General features: G+C 23.8%; 3 protein-coding genes across 7 annotated transcripts in view; 1 reads left to right on the top strand and 2 right to left on the bottom strand.

Moving 5' to 3' along the window:
- Positions 1 to 6,293, top strand: part of LOC114122519 (protein argonaute-2-like) — a 34,902-nt gene extending 28,609 nt beyond the window's left edge. For all 4 annotated transcript variants that reach the window (XM_050206606.1, XM_050206604.1, XM_050206605.1 and 1 more), the window contains 9 exons: positions 82 to 229; positions 333 to 578; positions 2,151 to 2,263; positions 2,328 to 2,533; positions 2,761 to 2,920; positions 3,463 to 3,550; positions 4,236 to 4,667; positions 5,319 to 5,503; positions 5,563 to 6,293. In XM_050206606.1, coding sequence (XP_050062563.1) covers positions 82 to 229; positions 333 to 578; positions 2,151 to 2,263; positions 2,328 to 2,533; positions 2,761 to 2,920; positions 3,463 to 3,550; positions 4,236 to 4,667; positions 5,319 to 5,503; positions 5,563 to 5,656 — 1,672 coding nt within the window. In that variant the 3' untranslated portion in view covers positions 5,657 to 6,293. The remainder of the gene's footprint in view (positions 1 to 81; positions 230 to 332; positions 579 to 2,150; positions 2,264 to 2,327; positions 2,534 to 2,760; positions 2,921 to 3,462; positions 3,551 to 4,235; positions 4,668 to 5,318; positions 5,504 to 5,562) is intronic.
- LOC114122514 (uncharacterized) lies at positions 3,388 to 14,320 on the bottom strand. 2 transcript variants are annotated; one of them, XM_027985197.2, is made up of 9 exons: positions 14,131 to 14,320; positions 13,838 to 14,058; positions 13,183 to 13,673; positions 12,985 to 13,122; positions 12,379 to 12,421; positions 11,882 to 12,111; positions 11,567 to 11,715; positions 6,291 to 6,434; positions 3,388 to 3,548 (listed from the first exon to the last, which is right to left on the bottom strand). In XM_027985197.2, exons 1-7 carry the CDS (start codon positions 14,186 to 14,188, stop codon positions 11,574 to 11,576), a joined length of 1,323 nt encoding a protein of 440 aa, XP_027840998.1. In that variant the 5' UTR covers positions 14,189 to 14,320; the 3' UTR covers positions 3,388 to 3,548; positions 6,291 to 6,434; positions 11,567 to 11,573. The 2 variants fall into 2 exon arrangements, with proteins under 2 accessions (XP_027840998.1, XP_050062565.1); XM_050206608.1 differs by having other exon boundaries at positions 3,388 to 3,545.
- Positions 14,321 to 16,828: 2,508 nt separating this feature from the next.
- On the bottom strand, positions 16,829 to 21,313 carry LOC114122507 (transcription initiation factor TFIID subunit 9-like). The gene is made up of 6 exons (XM_027985188.2): positions 21,150 to 21,313; positions 20,897 to 21,061; positions 20,686 to 20,822; positions 17,602 to 17,730; positions 17,423 to 17,531; positions 16,829 to 17,219 (listed from the first exon to the last, which is right to left on the bottom strand). The coding sequence occupies exons 2-6, from the start codon at positions 21,018 to 21,020 to the stop codon at positions 17,074 to 17,076; spliced, it is 645 nt and encodes a 214-aa protein (XP_027840989.1). The 5' UTR covers positions 21,021 to 21,061; positions 21,150 to 21,313; the 3' UTR covers positions 16,829 to 17,073.
- Between the last annotated feature and the right edge of the window lie 138 nt (positions 21,314 to 21,451).

Genomic DNA, 21,451 nt, shown 5'->3' with positions numbered 1-21,451 from the left:
TGAGTATTTTTACTTTTACTAATGTAACAAGTAAAATTGTATTATGTAAATGAAACAATAACAATGACATTTGATTTATAGACTTAAAACGAAGGATCCTGTTAAAGGCAATCTGACACTTAATTTAGTAAAATATTACAAGATGGTACATGACTATATTATCAAATATCCAAATTTACCTTGTTTACATGTTGGCCACATTAATAAGAAAATGGCTATTCCAATTGAAGTAAATGAGTATTATGACATATTATTACCTAATAGTTAGAATTCATAAAATTCATTTAAAATAATTTTGTATATTAAGCAATATTGTTCATTATATTTTTTAGTTATGCATTATTCAAAATGGACAATTGTGTTCGAAAAATTTATCTGAAATGCAAACTGGAATTATGTTGAAGAATACAGTTTATCCTCCTAGAGAACGACAACAAGCTATTAAAAATTCAATCAAAAACATGAACTACAGCCAAGATCCTGTTTTGAAAGAATTTGGTATTGATATTAAAGAACAGTTTGCTTCAATACCAGCAAGAGTTTTGGATCAACCTTCCTTAACATATGCTCAAAATAAGGTAAACTTTAAATTTTTTTAGTAGAATGGTTACTTTTTGATAGTTAGATTAGACTTTTTGAACAATTGAGTTGTAGTGAGCTGTGATAACTGATTACTTCCATATATTTAAATACAATTGTAAATTTATATGTTAATAGCAATCATATACAAAACATTTATGTATGTAAATTACAATATGTATAAAGACTGTTTGCCTATACAGTTATCTCAAAAATAGGCTTAGATGATAATTATATTTTTAACATTGTTATTCATATGATTTTATGCAAGCTGGAATTTTATACTCTTTAACAAAACATGACAGCAATTGTTAAACTACAAGAAGCATGACCATGAAAAAAATCTAGCACGTGTATACTCAATAATTTATGTTGAGTTTGTTCTTAGTCATGTTTTTGTTGTCGTTATTTGTACACAATAAGTTTTGATGATTGGTATTTTTATGTCATTTAACCTCTATTGAAATATTTAAAACTTTTTATTCTGCTTGGGGTAATCCGATGTTTTAAGAATGTAAATATTTAGTTATTTTAATTATTAATAATACTAGTTTATTTTTAAGTACTTTTTCTAAATTAGATGAAATAGAATTTATTTATTTATTTATTTATTTGTAAATTTAAACAGGCAAACCCAGTTACAATTAATACAAACATATGTCTAGGATTTACAATATTTTGTTACTAATTAATCTTAAATATAATACAACAGTACAGACAGTTGAAATAGTAATATAATTGATAAATTAATAAATGCGATGTTTTGACAAAATTCGAAATAATTCACCGAAAGAAAAACATTAAAAATATAAAAATAAAAATATATAACAATGACAACTATAGAAATAAAGAAAAACTATAGAATACAATACTTATAGGATAGCCAAAAGATTATTTAAGTAATAATTAAAATCATTTAGTGAAACACAGGAAAACAGACTAACATTAAAAATAACAATTTTTTTTTTTATCAAGCCTGCACTGAAAGTTTGGTTTTCGACCACGGTTGAAGCGTTGGAAAGTGACCTTGTTCGTCCAACGGACGACAAAGTGGATATCCCCACAAGTGCTGGTCGCGTATCCCATGCACAACCAGACACTGAAATGTATACCCTGGTCCTTACGAAACATAAACTTTTGATTACATCTTACAGTCATATTATAAGTTATGACAATGCAAAGAGCATTGTAGTTCAAACTAAAACCTTATTAAAAACAAACTTTTTAATTTTTAAGTAGTAAAGTACTATATTTTATATTCAAACTTCTTCTGTTCATTATTTAAGTTTTATATTGTATAATGGATCACAATTATTAAATGATTTTTAAGTTTCCAGAAATTATCAAAATTGTTTGAAAATATGAGTATAATGCCTGCTTAAATATGATCAAAAACAACAAAACAAAAATCAGTAACTTAAATACTATAATATTTACTATTTTATTATTTCTATCTAAATTGTACTTTCAGATTATTAATAAAAAATACAACAATACACAACTATTATTCCCTATTAATTAATGCTCATACAAAATCAATTATACTACAAATATATTTATTTATTTTTCAGGAAATTAAACCAAAAGCTGGTATTTGGAAAGCAGATAAATTTGTTAAAGCTGTACCTATTAAAAACTGGGTTGTGTTGAATCTGGATCGACAAATTAATATAACATCCATAAAGTAAATTGTTACTTTTTTTAATTTTTAAAAATTACTGTTGATTAATTCTTAATTTTTATTTTAGGAACTTTGAAAAAATGTTGATGTCGAGTGGTAAAGATTTGAATGTTACTATAGACCCAATGAATCGTGCCATCAACTTATTTATTCCAAGGACATTTAATTTAGATGAATATAAGACCAAAGTTGAAAGCATTTTTACAAAATTAAAAGCTTACGATACAGAGATAATTTTTGTTATTTTTCCAGAATTTCCTAAAGGAGTTTATGGTAAATAATTTTTATTTCAATTTACTATTAATAAATTTTAATCAAATATATGTTAGATGTTTATTTAAACATTTTATGTGAATATTAAATTGTATAGTAATCTTAAGTTATCTTAAAAGTTAAAGGATTTGTAAATTTGATAACAATGATTACATTGTTTTTAAAGAAATTAAATGTATTATTAAATAGTTTTATTTTAACAGGAACTTAATTTGATATTGTTTTAGGTATTATAAAGCAAAAAGCAGAATTGGAAGTTGGTGTTCTTACACAATGTATTAAATCTAAGACTATGTCTAAAATGAATACTTCAACAACTTTCAGTATTTTACAAAAAATAAATACAAAATTGAATGGAACCAATCACACTATTCATGACAAAAACAGGTAATATTAAAATAGATGACGATAAAACTGTTTAAAAAATTAGAGAACAGCGTAACTATTGTCCTAATTCTATAACCATTGATTATTGATTAATATTTTAAATTAAAATGTGTTTTATATGAATTGGTTAATTTCAATAAATAGTGGAATCTTTAATTTTGTTTCAAGTTATTGTTGTAAAAATTCAACATAGTTGAGATTAAAACCAAAATTATTAACTTCATAATAAATATTTATACCTGGGATCTATAAGTATAACATATAAATTGAACCATTTTAAGATCACTAATTGATTATTAACTAGTAACTATTTACTATAGAAGTTTCTGTTCCATTAGGATAAATAAATTATTCATTTTATTACAAATCGTGGTTATCACTTTAAGTACAAAATAATTCGATTATTACTTATTAGTTATTATTAACAACAGATAATAAATGAACATACTATAATAATTAAAATTGAATATAATAAAAGTTTCACTTTTTAATTATTAAATATATTTTAAATAACGTTTTATTTAATAACATTTATGATTTAGCCCACCTTGTATGGCTGATGCAATTATTTTTGGAGCTGATGTGACACATCCAAAGTCTGAGACTCCTACTACTCCATCAGTTGCTGCTGTAAGTATAATTCAATTTAATACTATTCCATCAGTTTATTCAAGTGAGTTTTAATAACATTTATAACTTATAATAATGTTACAATTTGTGAATCTATGAAAATAATTAGATATTTTTTAACAAATTGCATAACTGTAAATTATTTACCTATTAATTTTTAAGACAATGTATGTATTAATTTTAATGAGCAATTATTATTGTTTACTAAAGAAAACTTATTAGAGCTCAATGTACTCACTACTTCAATTATACTTATTATTTATTGAAATATTAAATACTAAACAATTTATTTTTATTTTTACTTTAAAACTAATAAACGATTAATCTTTTACATAAAAGTTTGAAAACTAAAATAAAAACAAGACAACAAGATACTAAATTCATATTTCTAATAATTTTTCTTTATGTTCTAAGTGATTTAAAAATAAATGGAGTTTACTAATTGTACATTTATTATATATTTTAAATTATACTTTAATACCAAATTAAAATTAATGAAAAATTTCACTATAAAAAAAAATTATCTCAATCTTTCGGTTTTGGATTCATATGATATTTATGAAAGTACAAATTATACTAAATAAATAGAATAATAGATAAACCCTGTCAATCAACAATTTTAGATAACCATGATGTTCTTATTAATATTTTTACAAAATTGTTAAATGAGATTTTTCCATCTTAGGTAGTAGCCAGTCATGATATTAATGGAAGCCAATATAATATGGAATGGCGTTTACAAGCTCCCGGAGAAGAAATTATTCAAGATCTAGAAAATATTATTCATGCACAGTTGCTTAAATTCAAAGATAAAACAAACACCATGCCAAAAAAAATATTTTATTTTAGAGATGGTTTAAGAAAAGGTCAATTTCAGCAGTTATTGGATTTCGAACTGGTTGCTATTCGTAGAGCTTGCCTTAGACTCCATATTAACTACCAACCTCCAGTGACATTTTTGATCGTTCAGAAACGACATCTCACTAGAATGTTTCCCAAGTTTAACTATGATATGGATAGAAAGTTTTCTAATATTACTCCTGGCATGATTGTAGACACTCAAATTACACATCCAACAGAACTTAATTTTTATTTATGTAGCCATTCTAGTATTCAAGTTAGTTATTAAGTATTATAAATTATCATGGTTCGGGACTTATAGAATTTGCATATCCATCATAGGTGATGTAAAATATAGCAGTGTTATACAAATACATTTTATAGTACGGAAAACTCAAATATGAAATTTTATTTTGCATTTTTTTTTTTTTTGTATATACTGATGCATATTTAACAATTTTTTACTATTGATGGATAATATTATTGTATGTATTAATTAAAACATTGAATGATTAATTACAAAAATTTGTTTTGAATGTAGTATTTAGTATACTATTTATTATATTTTAGTATTTGTGTATTTATACTATTGTAACGAAAACGTAACACATGAACGTGATTTATAAATACTTAATAAATTGAAAACCATGTAGTTATATTTTTTAAAAGATTTTATTTTTATTTTTTAAATTTATTAATTAATAATTATATTTAAATTACAGTTTTTTTATTTATACAAAACAAATCCTTTTTTTTAATGAATTTTAAGTGATTTTTTTCATTTTTAGTGCATATTTTTAAGTTTATTGAGTCATATATTTTAGTGCTTTTTAGTGCTATAAGTCCCGAACTCTGATTATTATAATTGTTTTATAACTTATAATTTTACATATTAATTTTTTTTATTATTAAATTTTTATCTATCAAGGGCACATCCAAACCAACCAAGTATCATCTTATATGGAATGAAAATAATTTGACTGAAGATCAGTTAGAACAACTGACATTCTACCTTTGTTTCATATTTGCACGCTGTACTAAATCTGTTTCATATCCAGCACCTACATACTATGCTCATTTAGCTGCATTTAGAGCACGAACTTATCTTGAAAAGTTAGTTATTAGTTTACAGTGAAATAATATTAAAATATAACTATATTTTATTTTTATAGCAAAACCATCAACCTCAATCGTTTAGATGACGAGCAATCCAAAAATAAGCTGAACCATTCATTCACAGATAAAACACCAATGTTTTTTATTTAATATCTTTTTTGTAATTATTATCTTATTTTTTAATTTTTTTTTTTTGAGAACTAAAATATATTGTTATATTATTATCTATAAATACGGTAAAATTCACTTAAGATGCTCTTCAAGGAGTATTCTCTAAAGCATCTTATGCAGGAATTTTAAAAAAAAATTAATAGTTAAAACATTGAGTTCATTTATTTATATTGATAAAAGTATCACATTTTATTAATATAATCCAACATATTTTCTAATTAATTTATTATTTTTAAAATTGTTATTATTATAATATATACTCTATTTCAAATGAGATCAGTCTTTGGAAGCCGAGTTGTTCGCACGGGCGCGGTCGACCCCTTTGGTAGAGCTGCAGTCGAACAACTACTAAGTGGAAGAACTTGACCGCCACCGTACGAAAATTGGTCGACGCGCAAGGCTGATCTCATTTGAAATAGAGTATACAATTATTAAAATTTATCTCCTGAACAAAATAGTCTTATCCGATTAGATAGAGAAAAATCAAGCATTTTAAGTAAGTTTTACTGTATCTAGATTTAATGACCTAGTATATTCATGTTCTCTTTTTTTTTTTATTATTATACTTTTTTTTGTATTCAATTTTACTTTATTAATAAATTCACATTCCTACTTATGTGTTAATCAAATTAATTATTGAGACTTCATTTGTGTTGGTAACCAGGTTATAGTCAATTTTCAGTTTTCACCAGCATTTATATCTTTACACAATAATCAGTCCTCTTCAACTGATATTGAAACATTTCCTTGGATAATCCTGGAATCATCAGATTATACTAAAGTATTAAACCAATAGTGGGTTAGTTATTGTTTCACATCATCATTATTCTGTAATATTGTTGAGTTTAAACAATGATTTGAAACTAATCACATTTTCTGTGTTGTTTATTTTTATAGTTAATCAATCTCTTTCTTGTTTTAGAAAATTAATATTTAAAATTATTATACTTAATTGTGTAACAATACATGCATCACTAATAAACAGATGACTTATATTAAGTAACATAAAAATATATTAATTTAACTGCTAAGTAAAATGTAATGAACCTTGTTAAGTTGTAACATAACTAATACTAATTATCATTAGCTTATTATTGATTTATTAAATATTTTATAATATTTTATGCAACTTCAAGTTAGTATTTTATTTATTTGTCAGTTTTGTGCGACAATCATTCCATTGCTCATAAATTTTGAATTACCTATTTAAGAAAAAACTATGAGCAGTTGAATCAAAGGATTTAGACTTTTTACTGGGTGATTTTAATGGCTTTTTTTTCTATTTAAAATTCAAAGAACTTTTTTTTTAGAAAAGTTATATATAATATGAACAACTTTCCTGACAGAATTTGTTACAGAGCCTTAATAGTTAAATTGTATTACTCGTTGAGGTGTTGAGGTTTTTCTTGATTATTTGTACCTATTTAGTATATTCCAATAGTTCCTGAAATGCTCTCGTAAGTTTCCTAAAATCTCATAAACTACTTTTTAAATTGTTAAAAGCTTATTATTTAAGTTAAAATTATCTTTCTGGAGCTTTCAGAAATATACTGATAGTGTAAAAAAGGTAAACTAAAACAAATGAGAAAAAATCATATAAATTTGTAAATGTTAAATATAATATAACCAATATATGACATTATTATAATAATAAAAGAAAAAATAGATTAACTACGTATTTATATAGAATATATAATCAATAGTACTATGTTTAGCTATTTGAAAATGAATTATTAATTAAGATATAGCTATAATTATATTTTGGGTACTTAAACAGTATAGGTATATGTCATAGGCAAGTTAGTAGTATAGCAAAAGAGAAAAAATATATAAACAGTAATTAATACTATAATTATATATATATCATAGGCATATAGTCAAAGAATTTAATTTTTATGCAACTTCACTTTCACCTTCCGCAGACATTTAGTTAAATGCCTATTTAAAGTCAGGCAAATAATAAAAATTAAACCATACTTTCTATTAATTATTTATTGCTATTTTATATAAAAAAAAAAAAAACTATGTATTATTTATTATTATGTAACACATGTAAACACATGTCTTATAAAATTTGGTATTATTGTTTTAATACTTCAATCATAAATATACATATAGCTAATAACTAATTAGGTATGAATATATGATAAACATAAATGAGTCGGTATATTATATTAGTAGGTAAGTACCTACCCATAGTAGTATAGCCTATAGTATGAGTAGTGAGTACTAAAATTCTTATTAAATAAAAATAAAAGTTCCATTGGTTTTACATTGACAAATTAACGTAGGTACTTGCAGTTATATGAAAACCTTATCTATAATATTGAGTTGTGAGTTATGTTTTAAAAAAATATTTAATATTCCATCAAATGCCACCAAATAATAACACATAACAACAAGTAATAACTAAATATTAACAAACATTTGTAATTAAAATATAATCTTTTTAATCAGCTTTTATACTTGCTCTATCTCATGTAATTAATAATTACCCATGTATATTTATGATTTAAGTTTCAAACAATAGTATCAATGAACATGCAATTAAACATATTTCATAAACCTACATATCAATAAATAATAGGTACAAAGGGTTTTTTTTATATTAAATAGCAATAAATAATTGATAGAAAAAATAGTTACAATAGTTAAATTTTTAAAATAGTATAAAATGTTTCATTTTTATTACTTGCCTGACTTATAATAGGCATTTAGTTAAATTGCATAAAAATTAAATTCATTGCCTATATGCCTACGGCATAAATGTATATATAGCTACAAAAAATGTATTAATATTTATAAATTTTTTTTTTAATATATAAATACCAGTTTTTTATAAAAATAAAACAATAAAATATTTTATTTTATTTAAGTAGATATTAGTAATGTTACTACAATATTTCTATACAAGTATTTCGAGGAACAATAAATGAAAAATCTTAAGTATAATTTTTATATCTATGAATAAATCTTATGAGTAATGACTTAACATGTCAGTAAAAAAATGATTTTAGTACAAATTATACTATTTTTACATCACAAAATATTATAGTATCAAATGTTTAAACAATCAATAATGAATTTATAAACAAATAAAGCAATCATAGATTATCATCAACCTACATTAATAAAAATAGGATGGATAGACCTATTAAAGTTACTTATACCTACATAATATTTATAATAATTTTGTTTAATATATAATTTGATCATAATATGCTGTGAAAATATGATCCCAATGCTTTTTTATGTACTAACTGATAATAAAAATGAAACTACAAAATATTTTAATATACTTAATCAAATATGAATACATAATTAATATAATAAAAGTATTTTAAGCCAGAATAAACTTATATACAATTAACATTTGTTTATATATTAATTATTATTTATTCTTTTCTTCAATTGAGATGCTAATTTTATTATTTTTTATATAAAAGGCTTTGGAGATCGAAAAAAATTACCTTTTTAATTTAAAAAAATCAATTTGACTAATATTGACAATATGTTTTTCAAACCATTATTTCATATATTTAAGGAGCCTTCATACTGCTTTGTACGCAGAAAAAATTCTGGGAGTTCCTTTGTTATCTAATACCTATTACTTCTATAATAACACGGCTAATAAAATATTTAAAATTTTTAAAGACTTGTATTTAACAAAAGAATAGACTCACTTATAATTATTTTAAAAATAAATGTAAACTTGAAGAAATTTGTTTTATTTTTTATTTATAGAAACAAAATAACTTATAGTTTAGAAAACAGCGAGAGACTAAGCTAATTTACAAGTTGATGAGTATATAAATGAATTGAAAAGTCAGAAGGTAGCTGTAGTTCAAAATATAATGCAGATATTATAGTGTATTTTTTTTTTAGTGTACCTTATATATGATTAATAATTTTTACAATGGTCTAAAACTCTTAAATAAAAAGAGTCAAAAACCACTAAAATTTTCTTTGATATTCTCAAAAAACCTTTTTAAAAAATTCGAAAATATCCATTTTTTTAAGTTATTTATTTGTAATAATTAAAGACCGAATTTTTGTAACACCTAAAAACGTGCAAATAAAATGTTAAAATATCCAAAATCGTGCAAACCAACATTTTCATTATCTAGGTACCTACTTAAAATTATATTTTTAATGCTATTTATTTTTTATAATATTATTATTCATTAGTTAGTATTAACTATAAAGTATTATTATAAATTATGTATCAAATAATAATAAAATGATTTACAATATTCGATTAAAATTTTTATCATTTACCTATTTCCTGTATATACATATTATAATTATATTATTAGAAACCTTTATAAAACTCCAGTACTTCATATAAAAACATAATTTTTGCAATATTAAAATAGATAGATGTCATACTATAGATTAGGTACCAATGGACTATGGAGCAAAATTACTAATTAGTACATTTTTATAAAAATAAAAAACCCAAAACATGCAATTTTTTGCTAAATAATATTTTTTTCAAATTAATCTACATCTCTCGCTTTAGATTTTTAACTTGGTTCTATATAGGATTTAGAACACTCCATAAACAGATGCAATTGCACGCTAATTTATTATTTAGAAATGATATATGAAGAAAAAAAACAATTGGAACCATTGGAAAAAAAAATGTTGGAATTAAACATTATTGAATGTGCCAGAAGACTGCGCTCCTGCAATTACAAAATAGAATGCCACAGCCATACTTAATTCTCGGTGATGAAGCATTTCCTTTCAAACGATAGTTACATCACCTCTATATAGTAGGTAATATATAGAAGAAAATGAACCAAACACATTTTTCAATTACAGGATATCTAGAGATAAAGAATAATGAATAATGCATTTGGAATACTGGCAGCTCGTTGGAGATGTTTTGGAACATTTTTAGAGGTCCAATCAGAATTAGCTGAAAAAATTGTCTAGGGACCTGTTGTCTCCATAATATATTATACACAGATAATATAAACCTTGATGTAGAAATATTATCATGAAATTAAGAATTGGAAAAGGTGTAAGAAAAAATTTTACATGTGAAGCTTTTGACAATTTGACTTACGAGAAAGTTTTAAAAACTACCTATTTTAACTCCGCTGTTGATCATGTGCATTCGCAACTTAACTATGAACGACAAATGTTGAGGACTAGGTACTTAAAACTGATGAGTAATGACTAGTAATACATGATTTCTACCATACAATTTTCATTGTAATTAAAATAAAAAGTTACAAAAAAAACACAGGTACATTTTAAGATTTTATTTTTACAACGTTTGATAGTCTAGTGTGTATCATATATTAGTTACTATTAGATAATATTATAAATTTTATTTTTTAGATTAAGAGGACGCGACAACACACACATGTGTTATTTCCGACTTACAAGTGAGAAACATAATATCAAATTTATACTCAGGAGACCACGTTTAGCTCTTTTTGTTTAAAAATTAGAGTGGATCTACTTATTATGAAACTTGATGGTAAAAAAATTATCAGCGTTTATACTATGTGATTATTCGGTTTTAAGTGAGTTATGAGTATTTTTAATTTATGCTATAATATAAATGCATAACTTTTTTGATTCAACGCTGTTGAGATCAAATGATTAAATACCTATGTTTTAGTTTTAAAATATCTTTATTTTGTATATCTCACGTCTATTTAAGATAAAAAATCTTAAGTAAATTTGTTCCTGGTAGAAAATTAAATCTTGTTAGACCTCGGGGATTCAAAAATGAAAATTCATAATAATTTTCAAAATAATAAGGAAACACTGTATAAAAATTAGAGGAAATGTGAATTTTTATACAAAATCTATCTTTTTAAATTTATCGTTTTTTTTTTTTTGTTATAATACATTTTCGTTTTTACATACCAATCGCTCAATCCATCTCTATGGCCGTAAATTGATCGTTATCGCTATTATGAACATTTGTTTTTCTCATTAAATTGATTATTTCCGTCATTTGATCAATGGTTGATTGTTTCTTTTTGACGATTCTTTCTTTTTCAGATATTTTCTCGCTAATGGAACAAACGTCGAAGAAACTTATAAATAATAATAATGTTTGTACGCAATTGAAGCAGACATAATATTTATGTTATGGCTTATTCCAAGTCAGTTCAAAAACTTCAAATTTTATAAAATTACTATAGGTATTATAATAATAATTCACCAACAGCGTCTCACCATTTTTCTGAAATTATTTTGTTGAACGTTTCTGTCAGTTGTAAGTTGTTATCATTTAATCGTTGGATTTCGTTTTTGAGATCCTCGATTTTTGATTCGAATTCTTCTCGAACAAACGTATTAATCCAACAACCAGCCCTGGTTTCCCACTGTTTTATTACCTTATTCAACTCAACACTGTCATTTTTTAAACGATCGATAATGTTAGTATAGTCCTTGTTTTCAAGTGTCTGTAAATCAGATAAAATTATATATTTTATTAAATTAATTATTGTTATTAATTATACTAGTAGTTATACACAATATTCAATATACAAAATATATTCAGGATGATTCTTTTATCAAATACCACTCATTATTTCAAAAAATATTGACTTTTCAATTTTTTAATTTAAAATCTATAGTATAGATCATATACTAGTATATACAGTGTATATCAATTTATGAATTGAACGAATAATTTTAATGTAAATTTAACAAATATTTTTCACTCATACCAAACGTTTGACCATCGATTCCAGTTCCAAAATTATTTCTTCCCTAAAATTAACATAAACACATTTAACTGGTTAAATTATTTATGTTATAAAATCATATCTTTTTTATATATAAATGAAGAGTGGAATCAACGTGCGGCCAAAACTACTGAACCAATTTATTTGAAAATGTCTATATGACCACCTCCCGAGGTTGGGCCTATTACTTTTTAACTTAGCCTATCTTCTACCCATAGGTCTTATATATCTCTGTATCAAATTTCGTCGCAATTGGTCCAGCTGTTTAGGAATGCATATAAAGGATAAACTAACAGACAGACAGAAATACAACGAATACACAGTTAGAGACATACATAGGTGCAATTAGAAGAGCCTTTGAGGGCTAAGCCCCCCAAAACTACTCCTAGCCCCACAAAAAAAAATATATTTTACCTTTGGTTTAGTATAAACAATAAACTATAAACAAGACTAGCCCCCCCCCCAAAGATTTAGTGCGAGTTGCGCCACTGGAGACATACAAGAGGTAGGATTTTTAATGGGCTACGAAGTGCACGGGTTCAGCTAGTTGAATATTATGTTATTTAGTGTTAAAATAATTAATCTAACTTGAGTCTTATTTCTTTTTTCTGTTTAAGATTTAAGTCAGATTTTTCACTTAATAGCATGGAATGTTGTACAAATTCGGATCTCTTTTGTCCAACATCGGATCTCAATTCATGCAGTTGTTTATTAGTTTTTGTATATCTATAAAAATGTATGTAAATTAATAAAATATAATATTATTATAGTTACTCAACATTTTACTTATTTTTTAGTACAATTATTTCCTCTTGATACAAATCTCTCTCCTTTGAAACTTCGACAAAATTATTCTTTAATTTGTTTCTCTCGTTGAACAAATTTTCAATTCTCGAGGTTTTTTCTAAGTCTGTCTTCTCTAAACCATCTATTTTTTTATTTAAAATTTGTAGTTCTGATTTTAATGTCGAATTTTGTTCAGACATAGCCAATAAGTCTTCGTTTTTTACACCTAAATCGAATTTTGTTTTTTTCAATTCTAAATTCAACAATGATTTTTCACTGGTCATATTTTTCAAACTAATTTCTAATTGTTTTATGTTAGTTTCTAATTGTTCAAAACTAATTCCAAATGTCTGAATTTCTTTATCATCTTTATCTTTATTCAACTGCTTTTGAAGAGATTCTATCATTTGTTTACTTTTTTCCAATTCAATCGTTACGTCCTTGTATCGCTCTTCTAGTTCTTTAAATAATGTCTGGTAGTTTTTTTTTGACTTTTAAATAAAAACAAAATACCTACTTAAGTATTTAATGCCTGAGCGCAATATGTATTAAATAACATGCGTTTCTTCAACTATTACTTAGAACTAACTATTTTTTTTATTAATGCTTTGGTAATTAACAGAAAAACAATGTAAAATATAACATACATATTTACCAAATTATCAGATCTGTCGATGAAACGTTTTTTCAGTTCACTTTGGGACGAACGCGGAATCGATGATGTTGGCATAAGATTTGTTCTCTGAATTTTATCATATTTATTACTCATTAACGAATTTTGTGACATGGTACAAATATAACTTTTTTCCTCTGTGTACGTGTTTTTTTTCTTTGTTAATATTTTAATTGTGGGTCGGATCGGGGTAGATACCTGTTCTAAAATGATAATTTGATTAGAATTTAAAATTTTATGTCAATAATTCCTGATATAGCTGAGTTTATACTCACTTTTAACCGACGAAATGGGCCTTTTAGTTTTATTTTTAATAACGTGATCAGACATCATGATGTAAAATTTTTGTTCAGCAAATGTTGACGTAATAAAACTTAACTAAATTAAAAAAAAATGATGCATTTAATTACTTAATACATATGTCACAAATAATAATAATGTGCTGAATAAATATTTATTTTTAAATTGTTGTAATAAATAATAATTTACTACGGTAACGTAATATTCAAAATAGTTTTATAATCGGTTTTACATTATAATAAGTTGGAAACTAATAACTATTTTATAAAAAACATATTTTCTCCAACTTTTTTTTAGTCAATTTTAAAATAAATATGTTTTTTAACTATACTTAATTACACAATTTGTATAATATTTTTAAAACTATACATTAATCCTATGGTTGAGACATTTGAGTTATTAAAATATTATAACCCTGTAAATTATATACAATAACTAAAATTAACATAATATAGATTACCTTTATCTATATGACTATATAGTTCTATAATCTACATATTTTATAAGGCACTTATAATGAAGACGTAGGTGCAACTACTAAACATCTCCATTTTAAGAAAATTTTCAGATGAAAATAAAAACTTTTTTAAAAACTGTAAAAATTAATAAAAATATATTTTAAATCCAACTTTGTGTGTTTCAACACTCAAATTTTCAAATAAAATTTCTATACTCACAACCCCGTAACCAAGTTGTAGATGTCTGGTTGTAAAACTAAAAATGTTATTATTGTTAATAATACATTATAATAAGTATGTCAGTATGTGCATGGATTTATCATTGAAACATTCTACATAATTATATGTTTTATACAAAACAATTAACAAGTTTTAAATAAAAAATAATGTATATAATATATGATAAATCGATTAAAAAAGAGGTAGATGTTTTTTTGTAAAAATAAAAATGTTACCTTCGTATTTATTAATATAAATGTATATTTTGTTAGTATTAATGTATAAAAGTAGTGTGTTAGAACAAAGTTTTTATTTTATGAACTACAGTAGTACAGTTGTCAGAAATAAATACACAGTTTCAACACTTTTATTTATTATATTACAAAAAAAAATTACTTATAATTTCATTTTAGCCCCTGCTACCTGTATAGCTTCATCATACATATAAAATATTCTTTACCTATTTACCCTGAATGTATACACAAATTGTATACCCAAATATATCTTTTTTAATAAACATCTCCACTTGATAATTGAGACAATGGCATATTTAAATGAAAATAAAAAAAATGTTAACGTCTTATGAATAGTAAAAAAATAATTACTTGAATAATAATTAAATTTTAGATTGATAATGGTTTGAAGCAAATTTAACGAATTTTAATAAATTGCATAAGTGTAATATTTTTTTTACTTGAATGACGACACAGTAAATGAATTGTAATAATTGAACTATTTCTTCGCTGGGTCACATTTATATCGCCCAGAAGAAATTTGTGTATTTTATTTTTAAATCGGGTTTATCAAAAATAAATAATTATTTATATCAATAAAATAGCAATATCAAGTCTATCTTTGTTCCTACACTGAAATTAAAAATATTCAGGATCCGAACAATATCTATTAATACACGAGAAAATTAATAAAATAAGCCAATTTTCAATAAAATAACTGAAACATATTTTAAACATTTTATTACAATAATTTCACTGACTTCGATAATGGCTTTATTTCATACTTTTATACCTACGTATCGTACGTATCTTGTTACTTATGTAAAAAGTATTTTATACGTGAATAAGTTATAAAGGTATTGGGTATAGTACTTTGATAATGATTGATTGTTTAGTTTTTTTGTTCATTTTGTTAGTTACTATGGATCATTGAATCACTATTAATATTACAATGTAACTATAACTTTTAAATCTACTTCTAATAGAAAGTAGAATTATTTAAAATACCAACCAAGGTGTATTTATTAAACCTAATATATTATATAATAAAATTGAATTATTTATTATCATAAACATCTATATTCATTTTTTTACATGAAATAATTATTATTTCTACTTACATCATTTATATTAAACTTTATTATAATAAATATCTTAATAAATCATTCAGAGTAATATTTTGAGTGCATATTTAAGTCAATCATTTCTGAATATGGTAATAAAGTGATTCTTATATTATTATTATAACCAATTATTATTTATTTTTAGGGTACTATGACAAATTAACTATAATATTTTCAGTTGATATCATATATTCATATGACATTTTGATTTAATTAGAAGATAATCATTATTTTAATATTTTTTAGTCATTTTAATTTTAACAATATTGACACTTGGTCAGTATATATGTATATCATATTAACAATACATTATTATTCATTATTATATATTTTGTATGATCTCATGAAGAACCGTGAATGTTCCTTAACTAAATTTTAAATTTAAAATGGCTGCTTTATGCTTTTGTTGAGTTTAATAGAAATATTTTCATGTGCCTAACCTAAAATGATATTTTAAAATATTATTTTATACTAATGGATAGTTGATACTAAGTATATAAAAACAATTATAACCATTTTTTTTTTCAAAACGTATAATTTCTGGAAATTACACATTTTGTAGCAAATCAAAACAAAAAATCTTTAAAATGTGATTAAATAATTATTTATTTTTTTATTTCCTCGAACATTTTACTTTTGTAATCATGAATATCTAATTTTTAAATGTCACATATCTTGTTTTAATCATAAACAAAAAAAAAAAAAAAACTAAGTTTTGTAAATAAAACATTTTACTTAGAATTACTTAAATTAGAAATTATAAAAACACTGTAAATGTGTTTTTTTTAATGAATTATGATAAATATTTAAATAAAATAGTTCCGGTTAAATTTGTAACTTATAGTATAAACTCAATAAAAAAGTTTTACTATAGCATATAATGTTTAGAATAAATTGGAGTCACAAAATAAGGAATCCAAATTGAAATCATTGTCGTAGTCTTGATAGCTCTGATAGCTCTGATTGTTCTGCTGACTTCCAATAACCTCATCAAAATCGAAATCAGTTAAATCATCCATACATAGATCAGCTAAAAATAATAACAATAATTATTATTATTGATTAGAAAATAGAAATAAAACAAAATTTATATCATAAGTATATTATAAATGTTTAAGTGTGATAATAAAATATGACAAAATATTTAATAGTTGATATAAGTTTAAAAAAAATATGTTATCCAATTTAAATTAATTTAGATACGCTAAAATTTAATTTAATAAATTAAATTACATTGTGTGGTAGTTTTAGTATAACTAATAGCATCAGTTTGTTTAGTCGCATTTAACATTTCAGCAGCTGTTATTTTAATGGTTTTTTTCGTAGCACTTTTTACGGTATTCTTTGAAAATAAAACATAAAAAAAATAATTAGGTAACTAAAAAGCTAAGAAACTTATAGTATCGTATTACCAAATCAGTTTTGAGCTTATAATTTGCTTGTATGAAATTTGAACTATTAGGAGGAATTCTCAATCCACAAGCAGGCTTTATTGCAGGCAACGGTTTTTTGTTAATTTCATTACTTGCTTTCTTTAGTTCCTACAAATTGTAAATAACAATTCAAAATATATTTTTATTTATACTTTAATTTTTTATTCTATAGTTTTTAATTTGTTTTAATATGTACCATAATTATGACAACCAATAACACACACATTGCTTTAATCAGAGTTAACCTAAGAACTAGCTTAATTGCCTTATAATACTAATGGTGATTAGCATAGCACTGGATATTAAAAATATCTAAAAACACTGATCTTAGAACTTAAGTCATAGTTGTAAGTGAGAAAATTAAGGTATAAAAGATCATACCACTTTTTGGTATTATCAATAATAAATAAACGTATATAATAATAAATTTAACTATAGTATCACAAAAATCTTGAATATCAATATTATTCTTAAATATTAATCTTTCAGATAAATTGAATGTTTTTTTTTTGTTTTTTGATTTAAAAAAAAACACCATTTAAAACAACTATATATGATTTTTAAATACTAAAACATTTTCAACAAATATAATGTAAAATAATATTTAATAATAATAGTATAATTTAATGAAATATTTATTATTACAATATATTATGTAATATATTAAGAAATTCAGAGTTAATAATATCTAAAATTACATGTAGTTTTAAAATAATGAAAGTTTTCATAATGTGACTAATAAAAAATGTATCTACTTAAATATATATTATAAACTAATGAATATTGACATATTTTTCAATAATAAAGATAGATAAATCTATATTTCTCTTCTAATTAAAATTAAGTTTTCATTTTATTATTACTAAGCAATCTAGTTAAAATAATTAATTGTAAATAGTTATCAAAGTTTATACTATTAATAATCAAATAGTAATCAAAAAATCAGATCAATTATATCAATTTTATACATGAATTATATACATTATATTTAAAATCATTGTCCTAGGGATTATATATTTTAAAATACTCATTTTTTCATTTTTACATTGATTAGTTTAAAATAAATGTATACTTAAAGTTTATACCCCGATATTTGGTTAAGTTATTTCATGATATTGAAAATATAAAATAAAGACCTAATATTTTCTTTTGTGTTAATTTTATTAAATTAGAATTGTACAACTTCCTATATGTAAGGTTACTTCTTAGATCTCCATTAAAACTTAAAGAGTTAATACAAATAAATCAAACTCATTAGATAAACTTAGGTAAAGCTTAATTACTAATAGCAAGTAATAAATCCATCCCATAGATTAAAATGTAGAAGATATTTACCTACATTTATTGTCTTTATCCTGATAAAATACAACATTTTAAAAGTTAAGTTTTGAGTATTTTATAGTTTTAATATTTTTAAATGATATATCTCACTTTAAAAAGAAAATGTCAATTAAAACCCAAGTGTGATACTATAGATAATAATATTCTGATCTATAAGTCTTTTAATAGGTTAATTGATTCTAACATTAAAGCTAACAGCATAAAATGGATTTGACTGAACACAAATTTTCCAGGATGTACAATAGTAAGACAGAGACAATACATGTGGGTACAACATTCTTTCAAGAAATAAAAATAACTGAAACAATCTAAATATTTTATAGGTAGAATAAGTAAAATTTGCTTTTTTTTAATGTTTTATCAAGTATAATTACAGCTAAGATTAATAAACACATTTTATCGTCATAGATTTAAAAAAAAAAAGATTTATAATTTACATTATATATATAAAAGCAATTTCAATTTTTTAAAAGTCTAGCTATGAAAATATATGATTGAGCAAATATCTTTCCACAAACTTTAAAATGTACCAACAGTTAGTAGAAATTATAATACATACATATAAAAGAATTAATGTAATTTATGATATATTAATATTAGTTTTCCATGTTGTTAGTGTAACAATTTACTAATAAAAAATAGTAAAATGACTGTTAGTATGAAAATATTCCTTAAGGAATTGTTAACAATTTACAAAAATCTAAGAGTATAGCAAATATTATGTAATTCAGTACTATTAATACTTTGACTGCAGCATGGTTTTACCTGAGCGACTCCCCCTATGCTGAATATTTTTACGAATTACGACGTATGAAGGACGTACAATTATAAACATTATTATGTGAAGAAAATAATCATTGTGGCTCCATGTGGAGCCAATTTCAAGTAATTTATAATAATGGAATAATAATGTAAAATATAGATAAAAATAGTTTAATAATTCAATAGTAAGTATAATGATATTTATTATAAGAAATATGGTTATTTTACGTTTATTACGAAAAACGACCATCTAAAAATAACGGGAATTTCAAACCACCGCGAATTAAACAATTTTAACCTCTTACGTGTGCGCAGACTTAAGCACGTATGGCTTGTTGTATGCTGGTATTATTGGGGGAGGTCAGAAAGTATTAAAAAGGTTGTCGACGATGTGTCAACATCCGCCGAATAGAACAAATATGATTTGTCGACGTTAGCAGTCAAAGTGTTAATTAATAATAAGAATTTTTGTCGGACTTTAAATCTAACTATAAGCAAATAAGAGTATAAATAATGAATTATTATAATTTTATTTATTTATTTAAATGCTTATTAATTTAAGAAATTGTAGTCAGTTTAAATGAATTTTATTATGGTTTTGCAAACATTACTCCTTCAAGGTACGATATTATATTTAATTGGTTTAACTGTGATAGGATCATTTGCCATTTGCTAGCAGAAATCATTATAAAATGGAGCGAATAATTAGTAAAAACAGCCACATTTTTTATAATGTTAACATAAATATAAACATAAGTATGCATATAAAATTCATTTACAAATAATATGCATACATGCATATTATACATTATACACATAACAGAAACACGTAGTCATTAGAATATAGTGCAAATAAACTGACAGTGAACTTAAATCATACTACTGAAATTCATACTTAAAACGCAGTTATAAGTTTTAAAATAAATTTAAAGACTAAGATTAAAAATAATATAATATTACATTTTGTGGAGGAGATTTAAGAAATACATTGTCACGGGCCAAGTTAATTGCCAATTTGACATCATCAACATCAACTTCATCCTTATTAGCAAATGATGAATAAGCCTTTGCTTCTTCCAAAACGAGTGTAGTATATCCTAATAAACAAAATAATAAATCATAGATAGTAGTAAAACAAACCAATACTTTTTTTTTCGCTGTAGATAAGTACTGTAATTAAATTCCAGCAATTGGTTTACGACTTGGTGATCATATTCGCGTATTCCTAAATCTTTCATGATCGACTTAATGATTTGAGAATCTTTAATAATGTGGTTTCCTTGCGAAGACGACATTTTTCATAGTCAAACCTGGTAGGTATATCTTGTCTTCACGCCTGTGGAAAAAAAATAAACTATTGATTATTAAACACATCGACATAAAACCTATTGAAAAGAAATAAAACATAAAATAGGTGAACTCACTGAGTCCCGACAAACAAACGTAAAAACCAAAAAATATAGTATACGAAGTCGACAGCAGTTTAGCACGACGGTGAATAATTGAAATACTTTAATAACTGTTAACTGTTTAACAACTAACGAATTATCATGGATTAATGTACAGTCGGTATGATAACAAAAAATTAAAACGGGGGTTTCGCCTAATATTACAGTTTAGATACGTCGAATGCAATGCGCATGATTCAGCAGCAAGATATCAGCTGCTCCCGGTGGCTATACCCTTCAGACCGAGTACAACTGGTTATACGGTTTTTACTATGTAC

The sequence above is a fragment of the Aphis gossypii genome, chromosome X, assembly GCF_020184175.1.
Source record: "Aphis gossypii isolate Hap1 chromosome X, ASM2018417v2, whole genome shotgun sequence".
In the NCBI taxonomy this organism is placed as follows: Eukaryota; Metazoa; Arthropoda; class Insecta; order Hemiptera; family Aphididae; genus Aphis; species Aphis gossypii.
The sequence above is the reverse complement of the archived record's forward strand: the minus strand, read 5'-3'. Positions and strand labels throughout refer to the sequence as shown.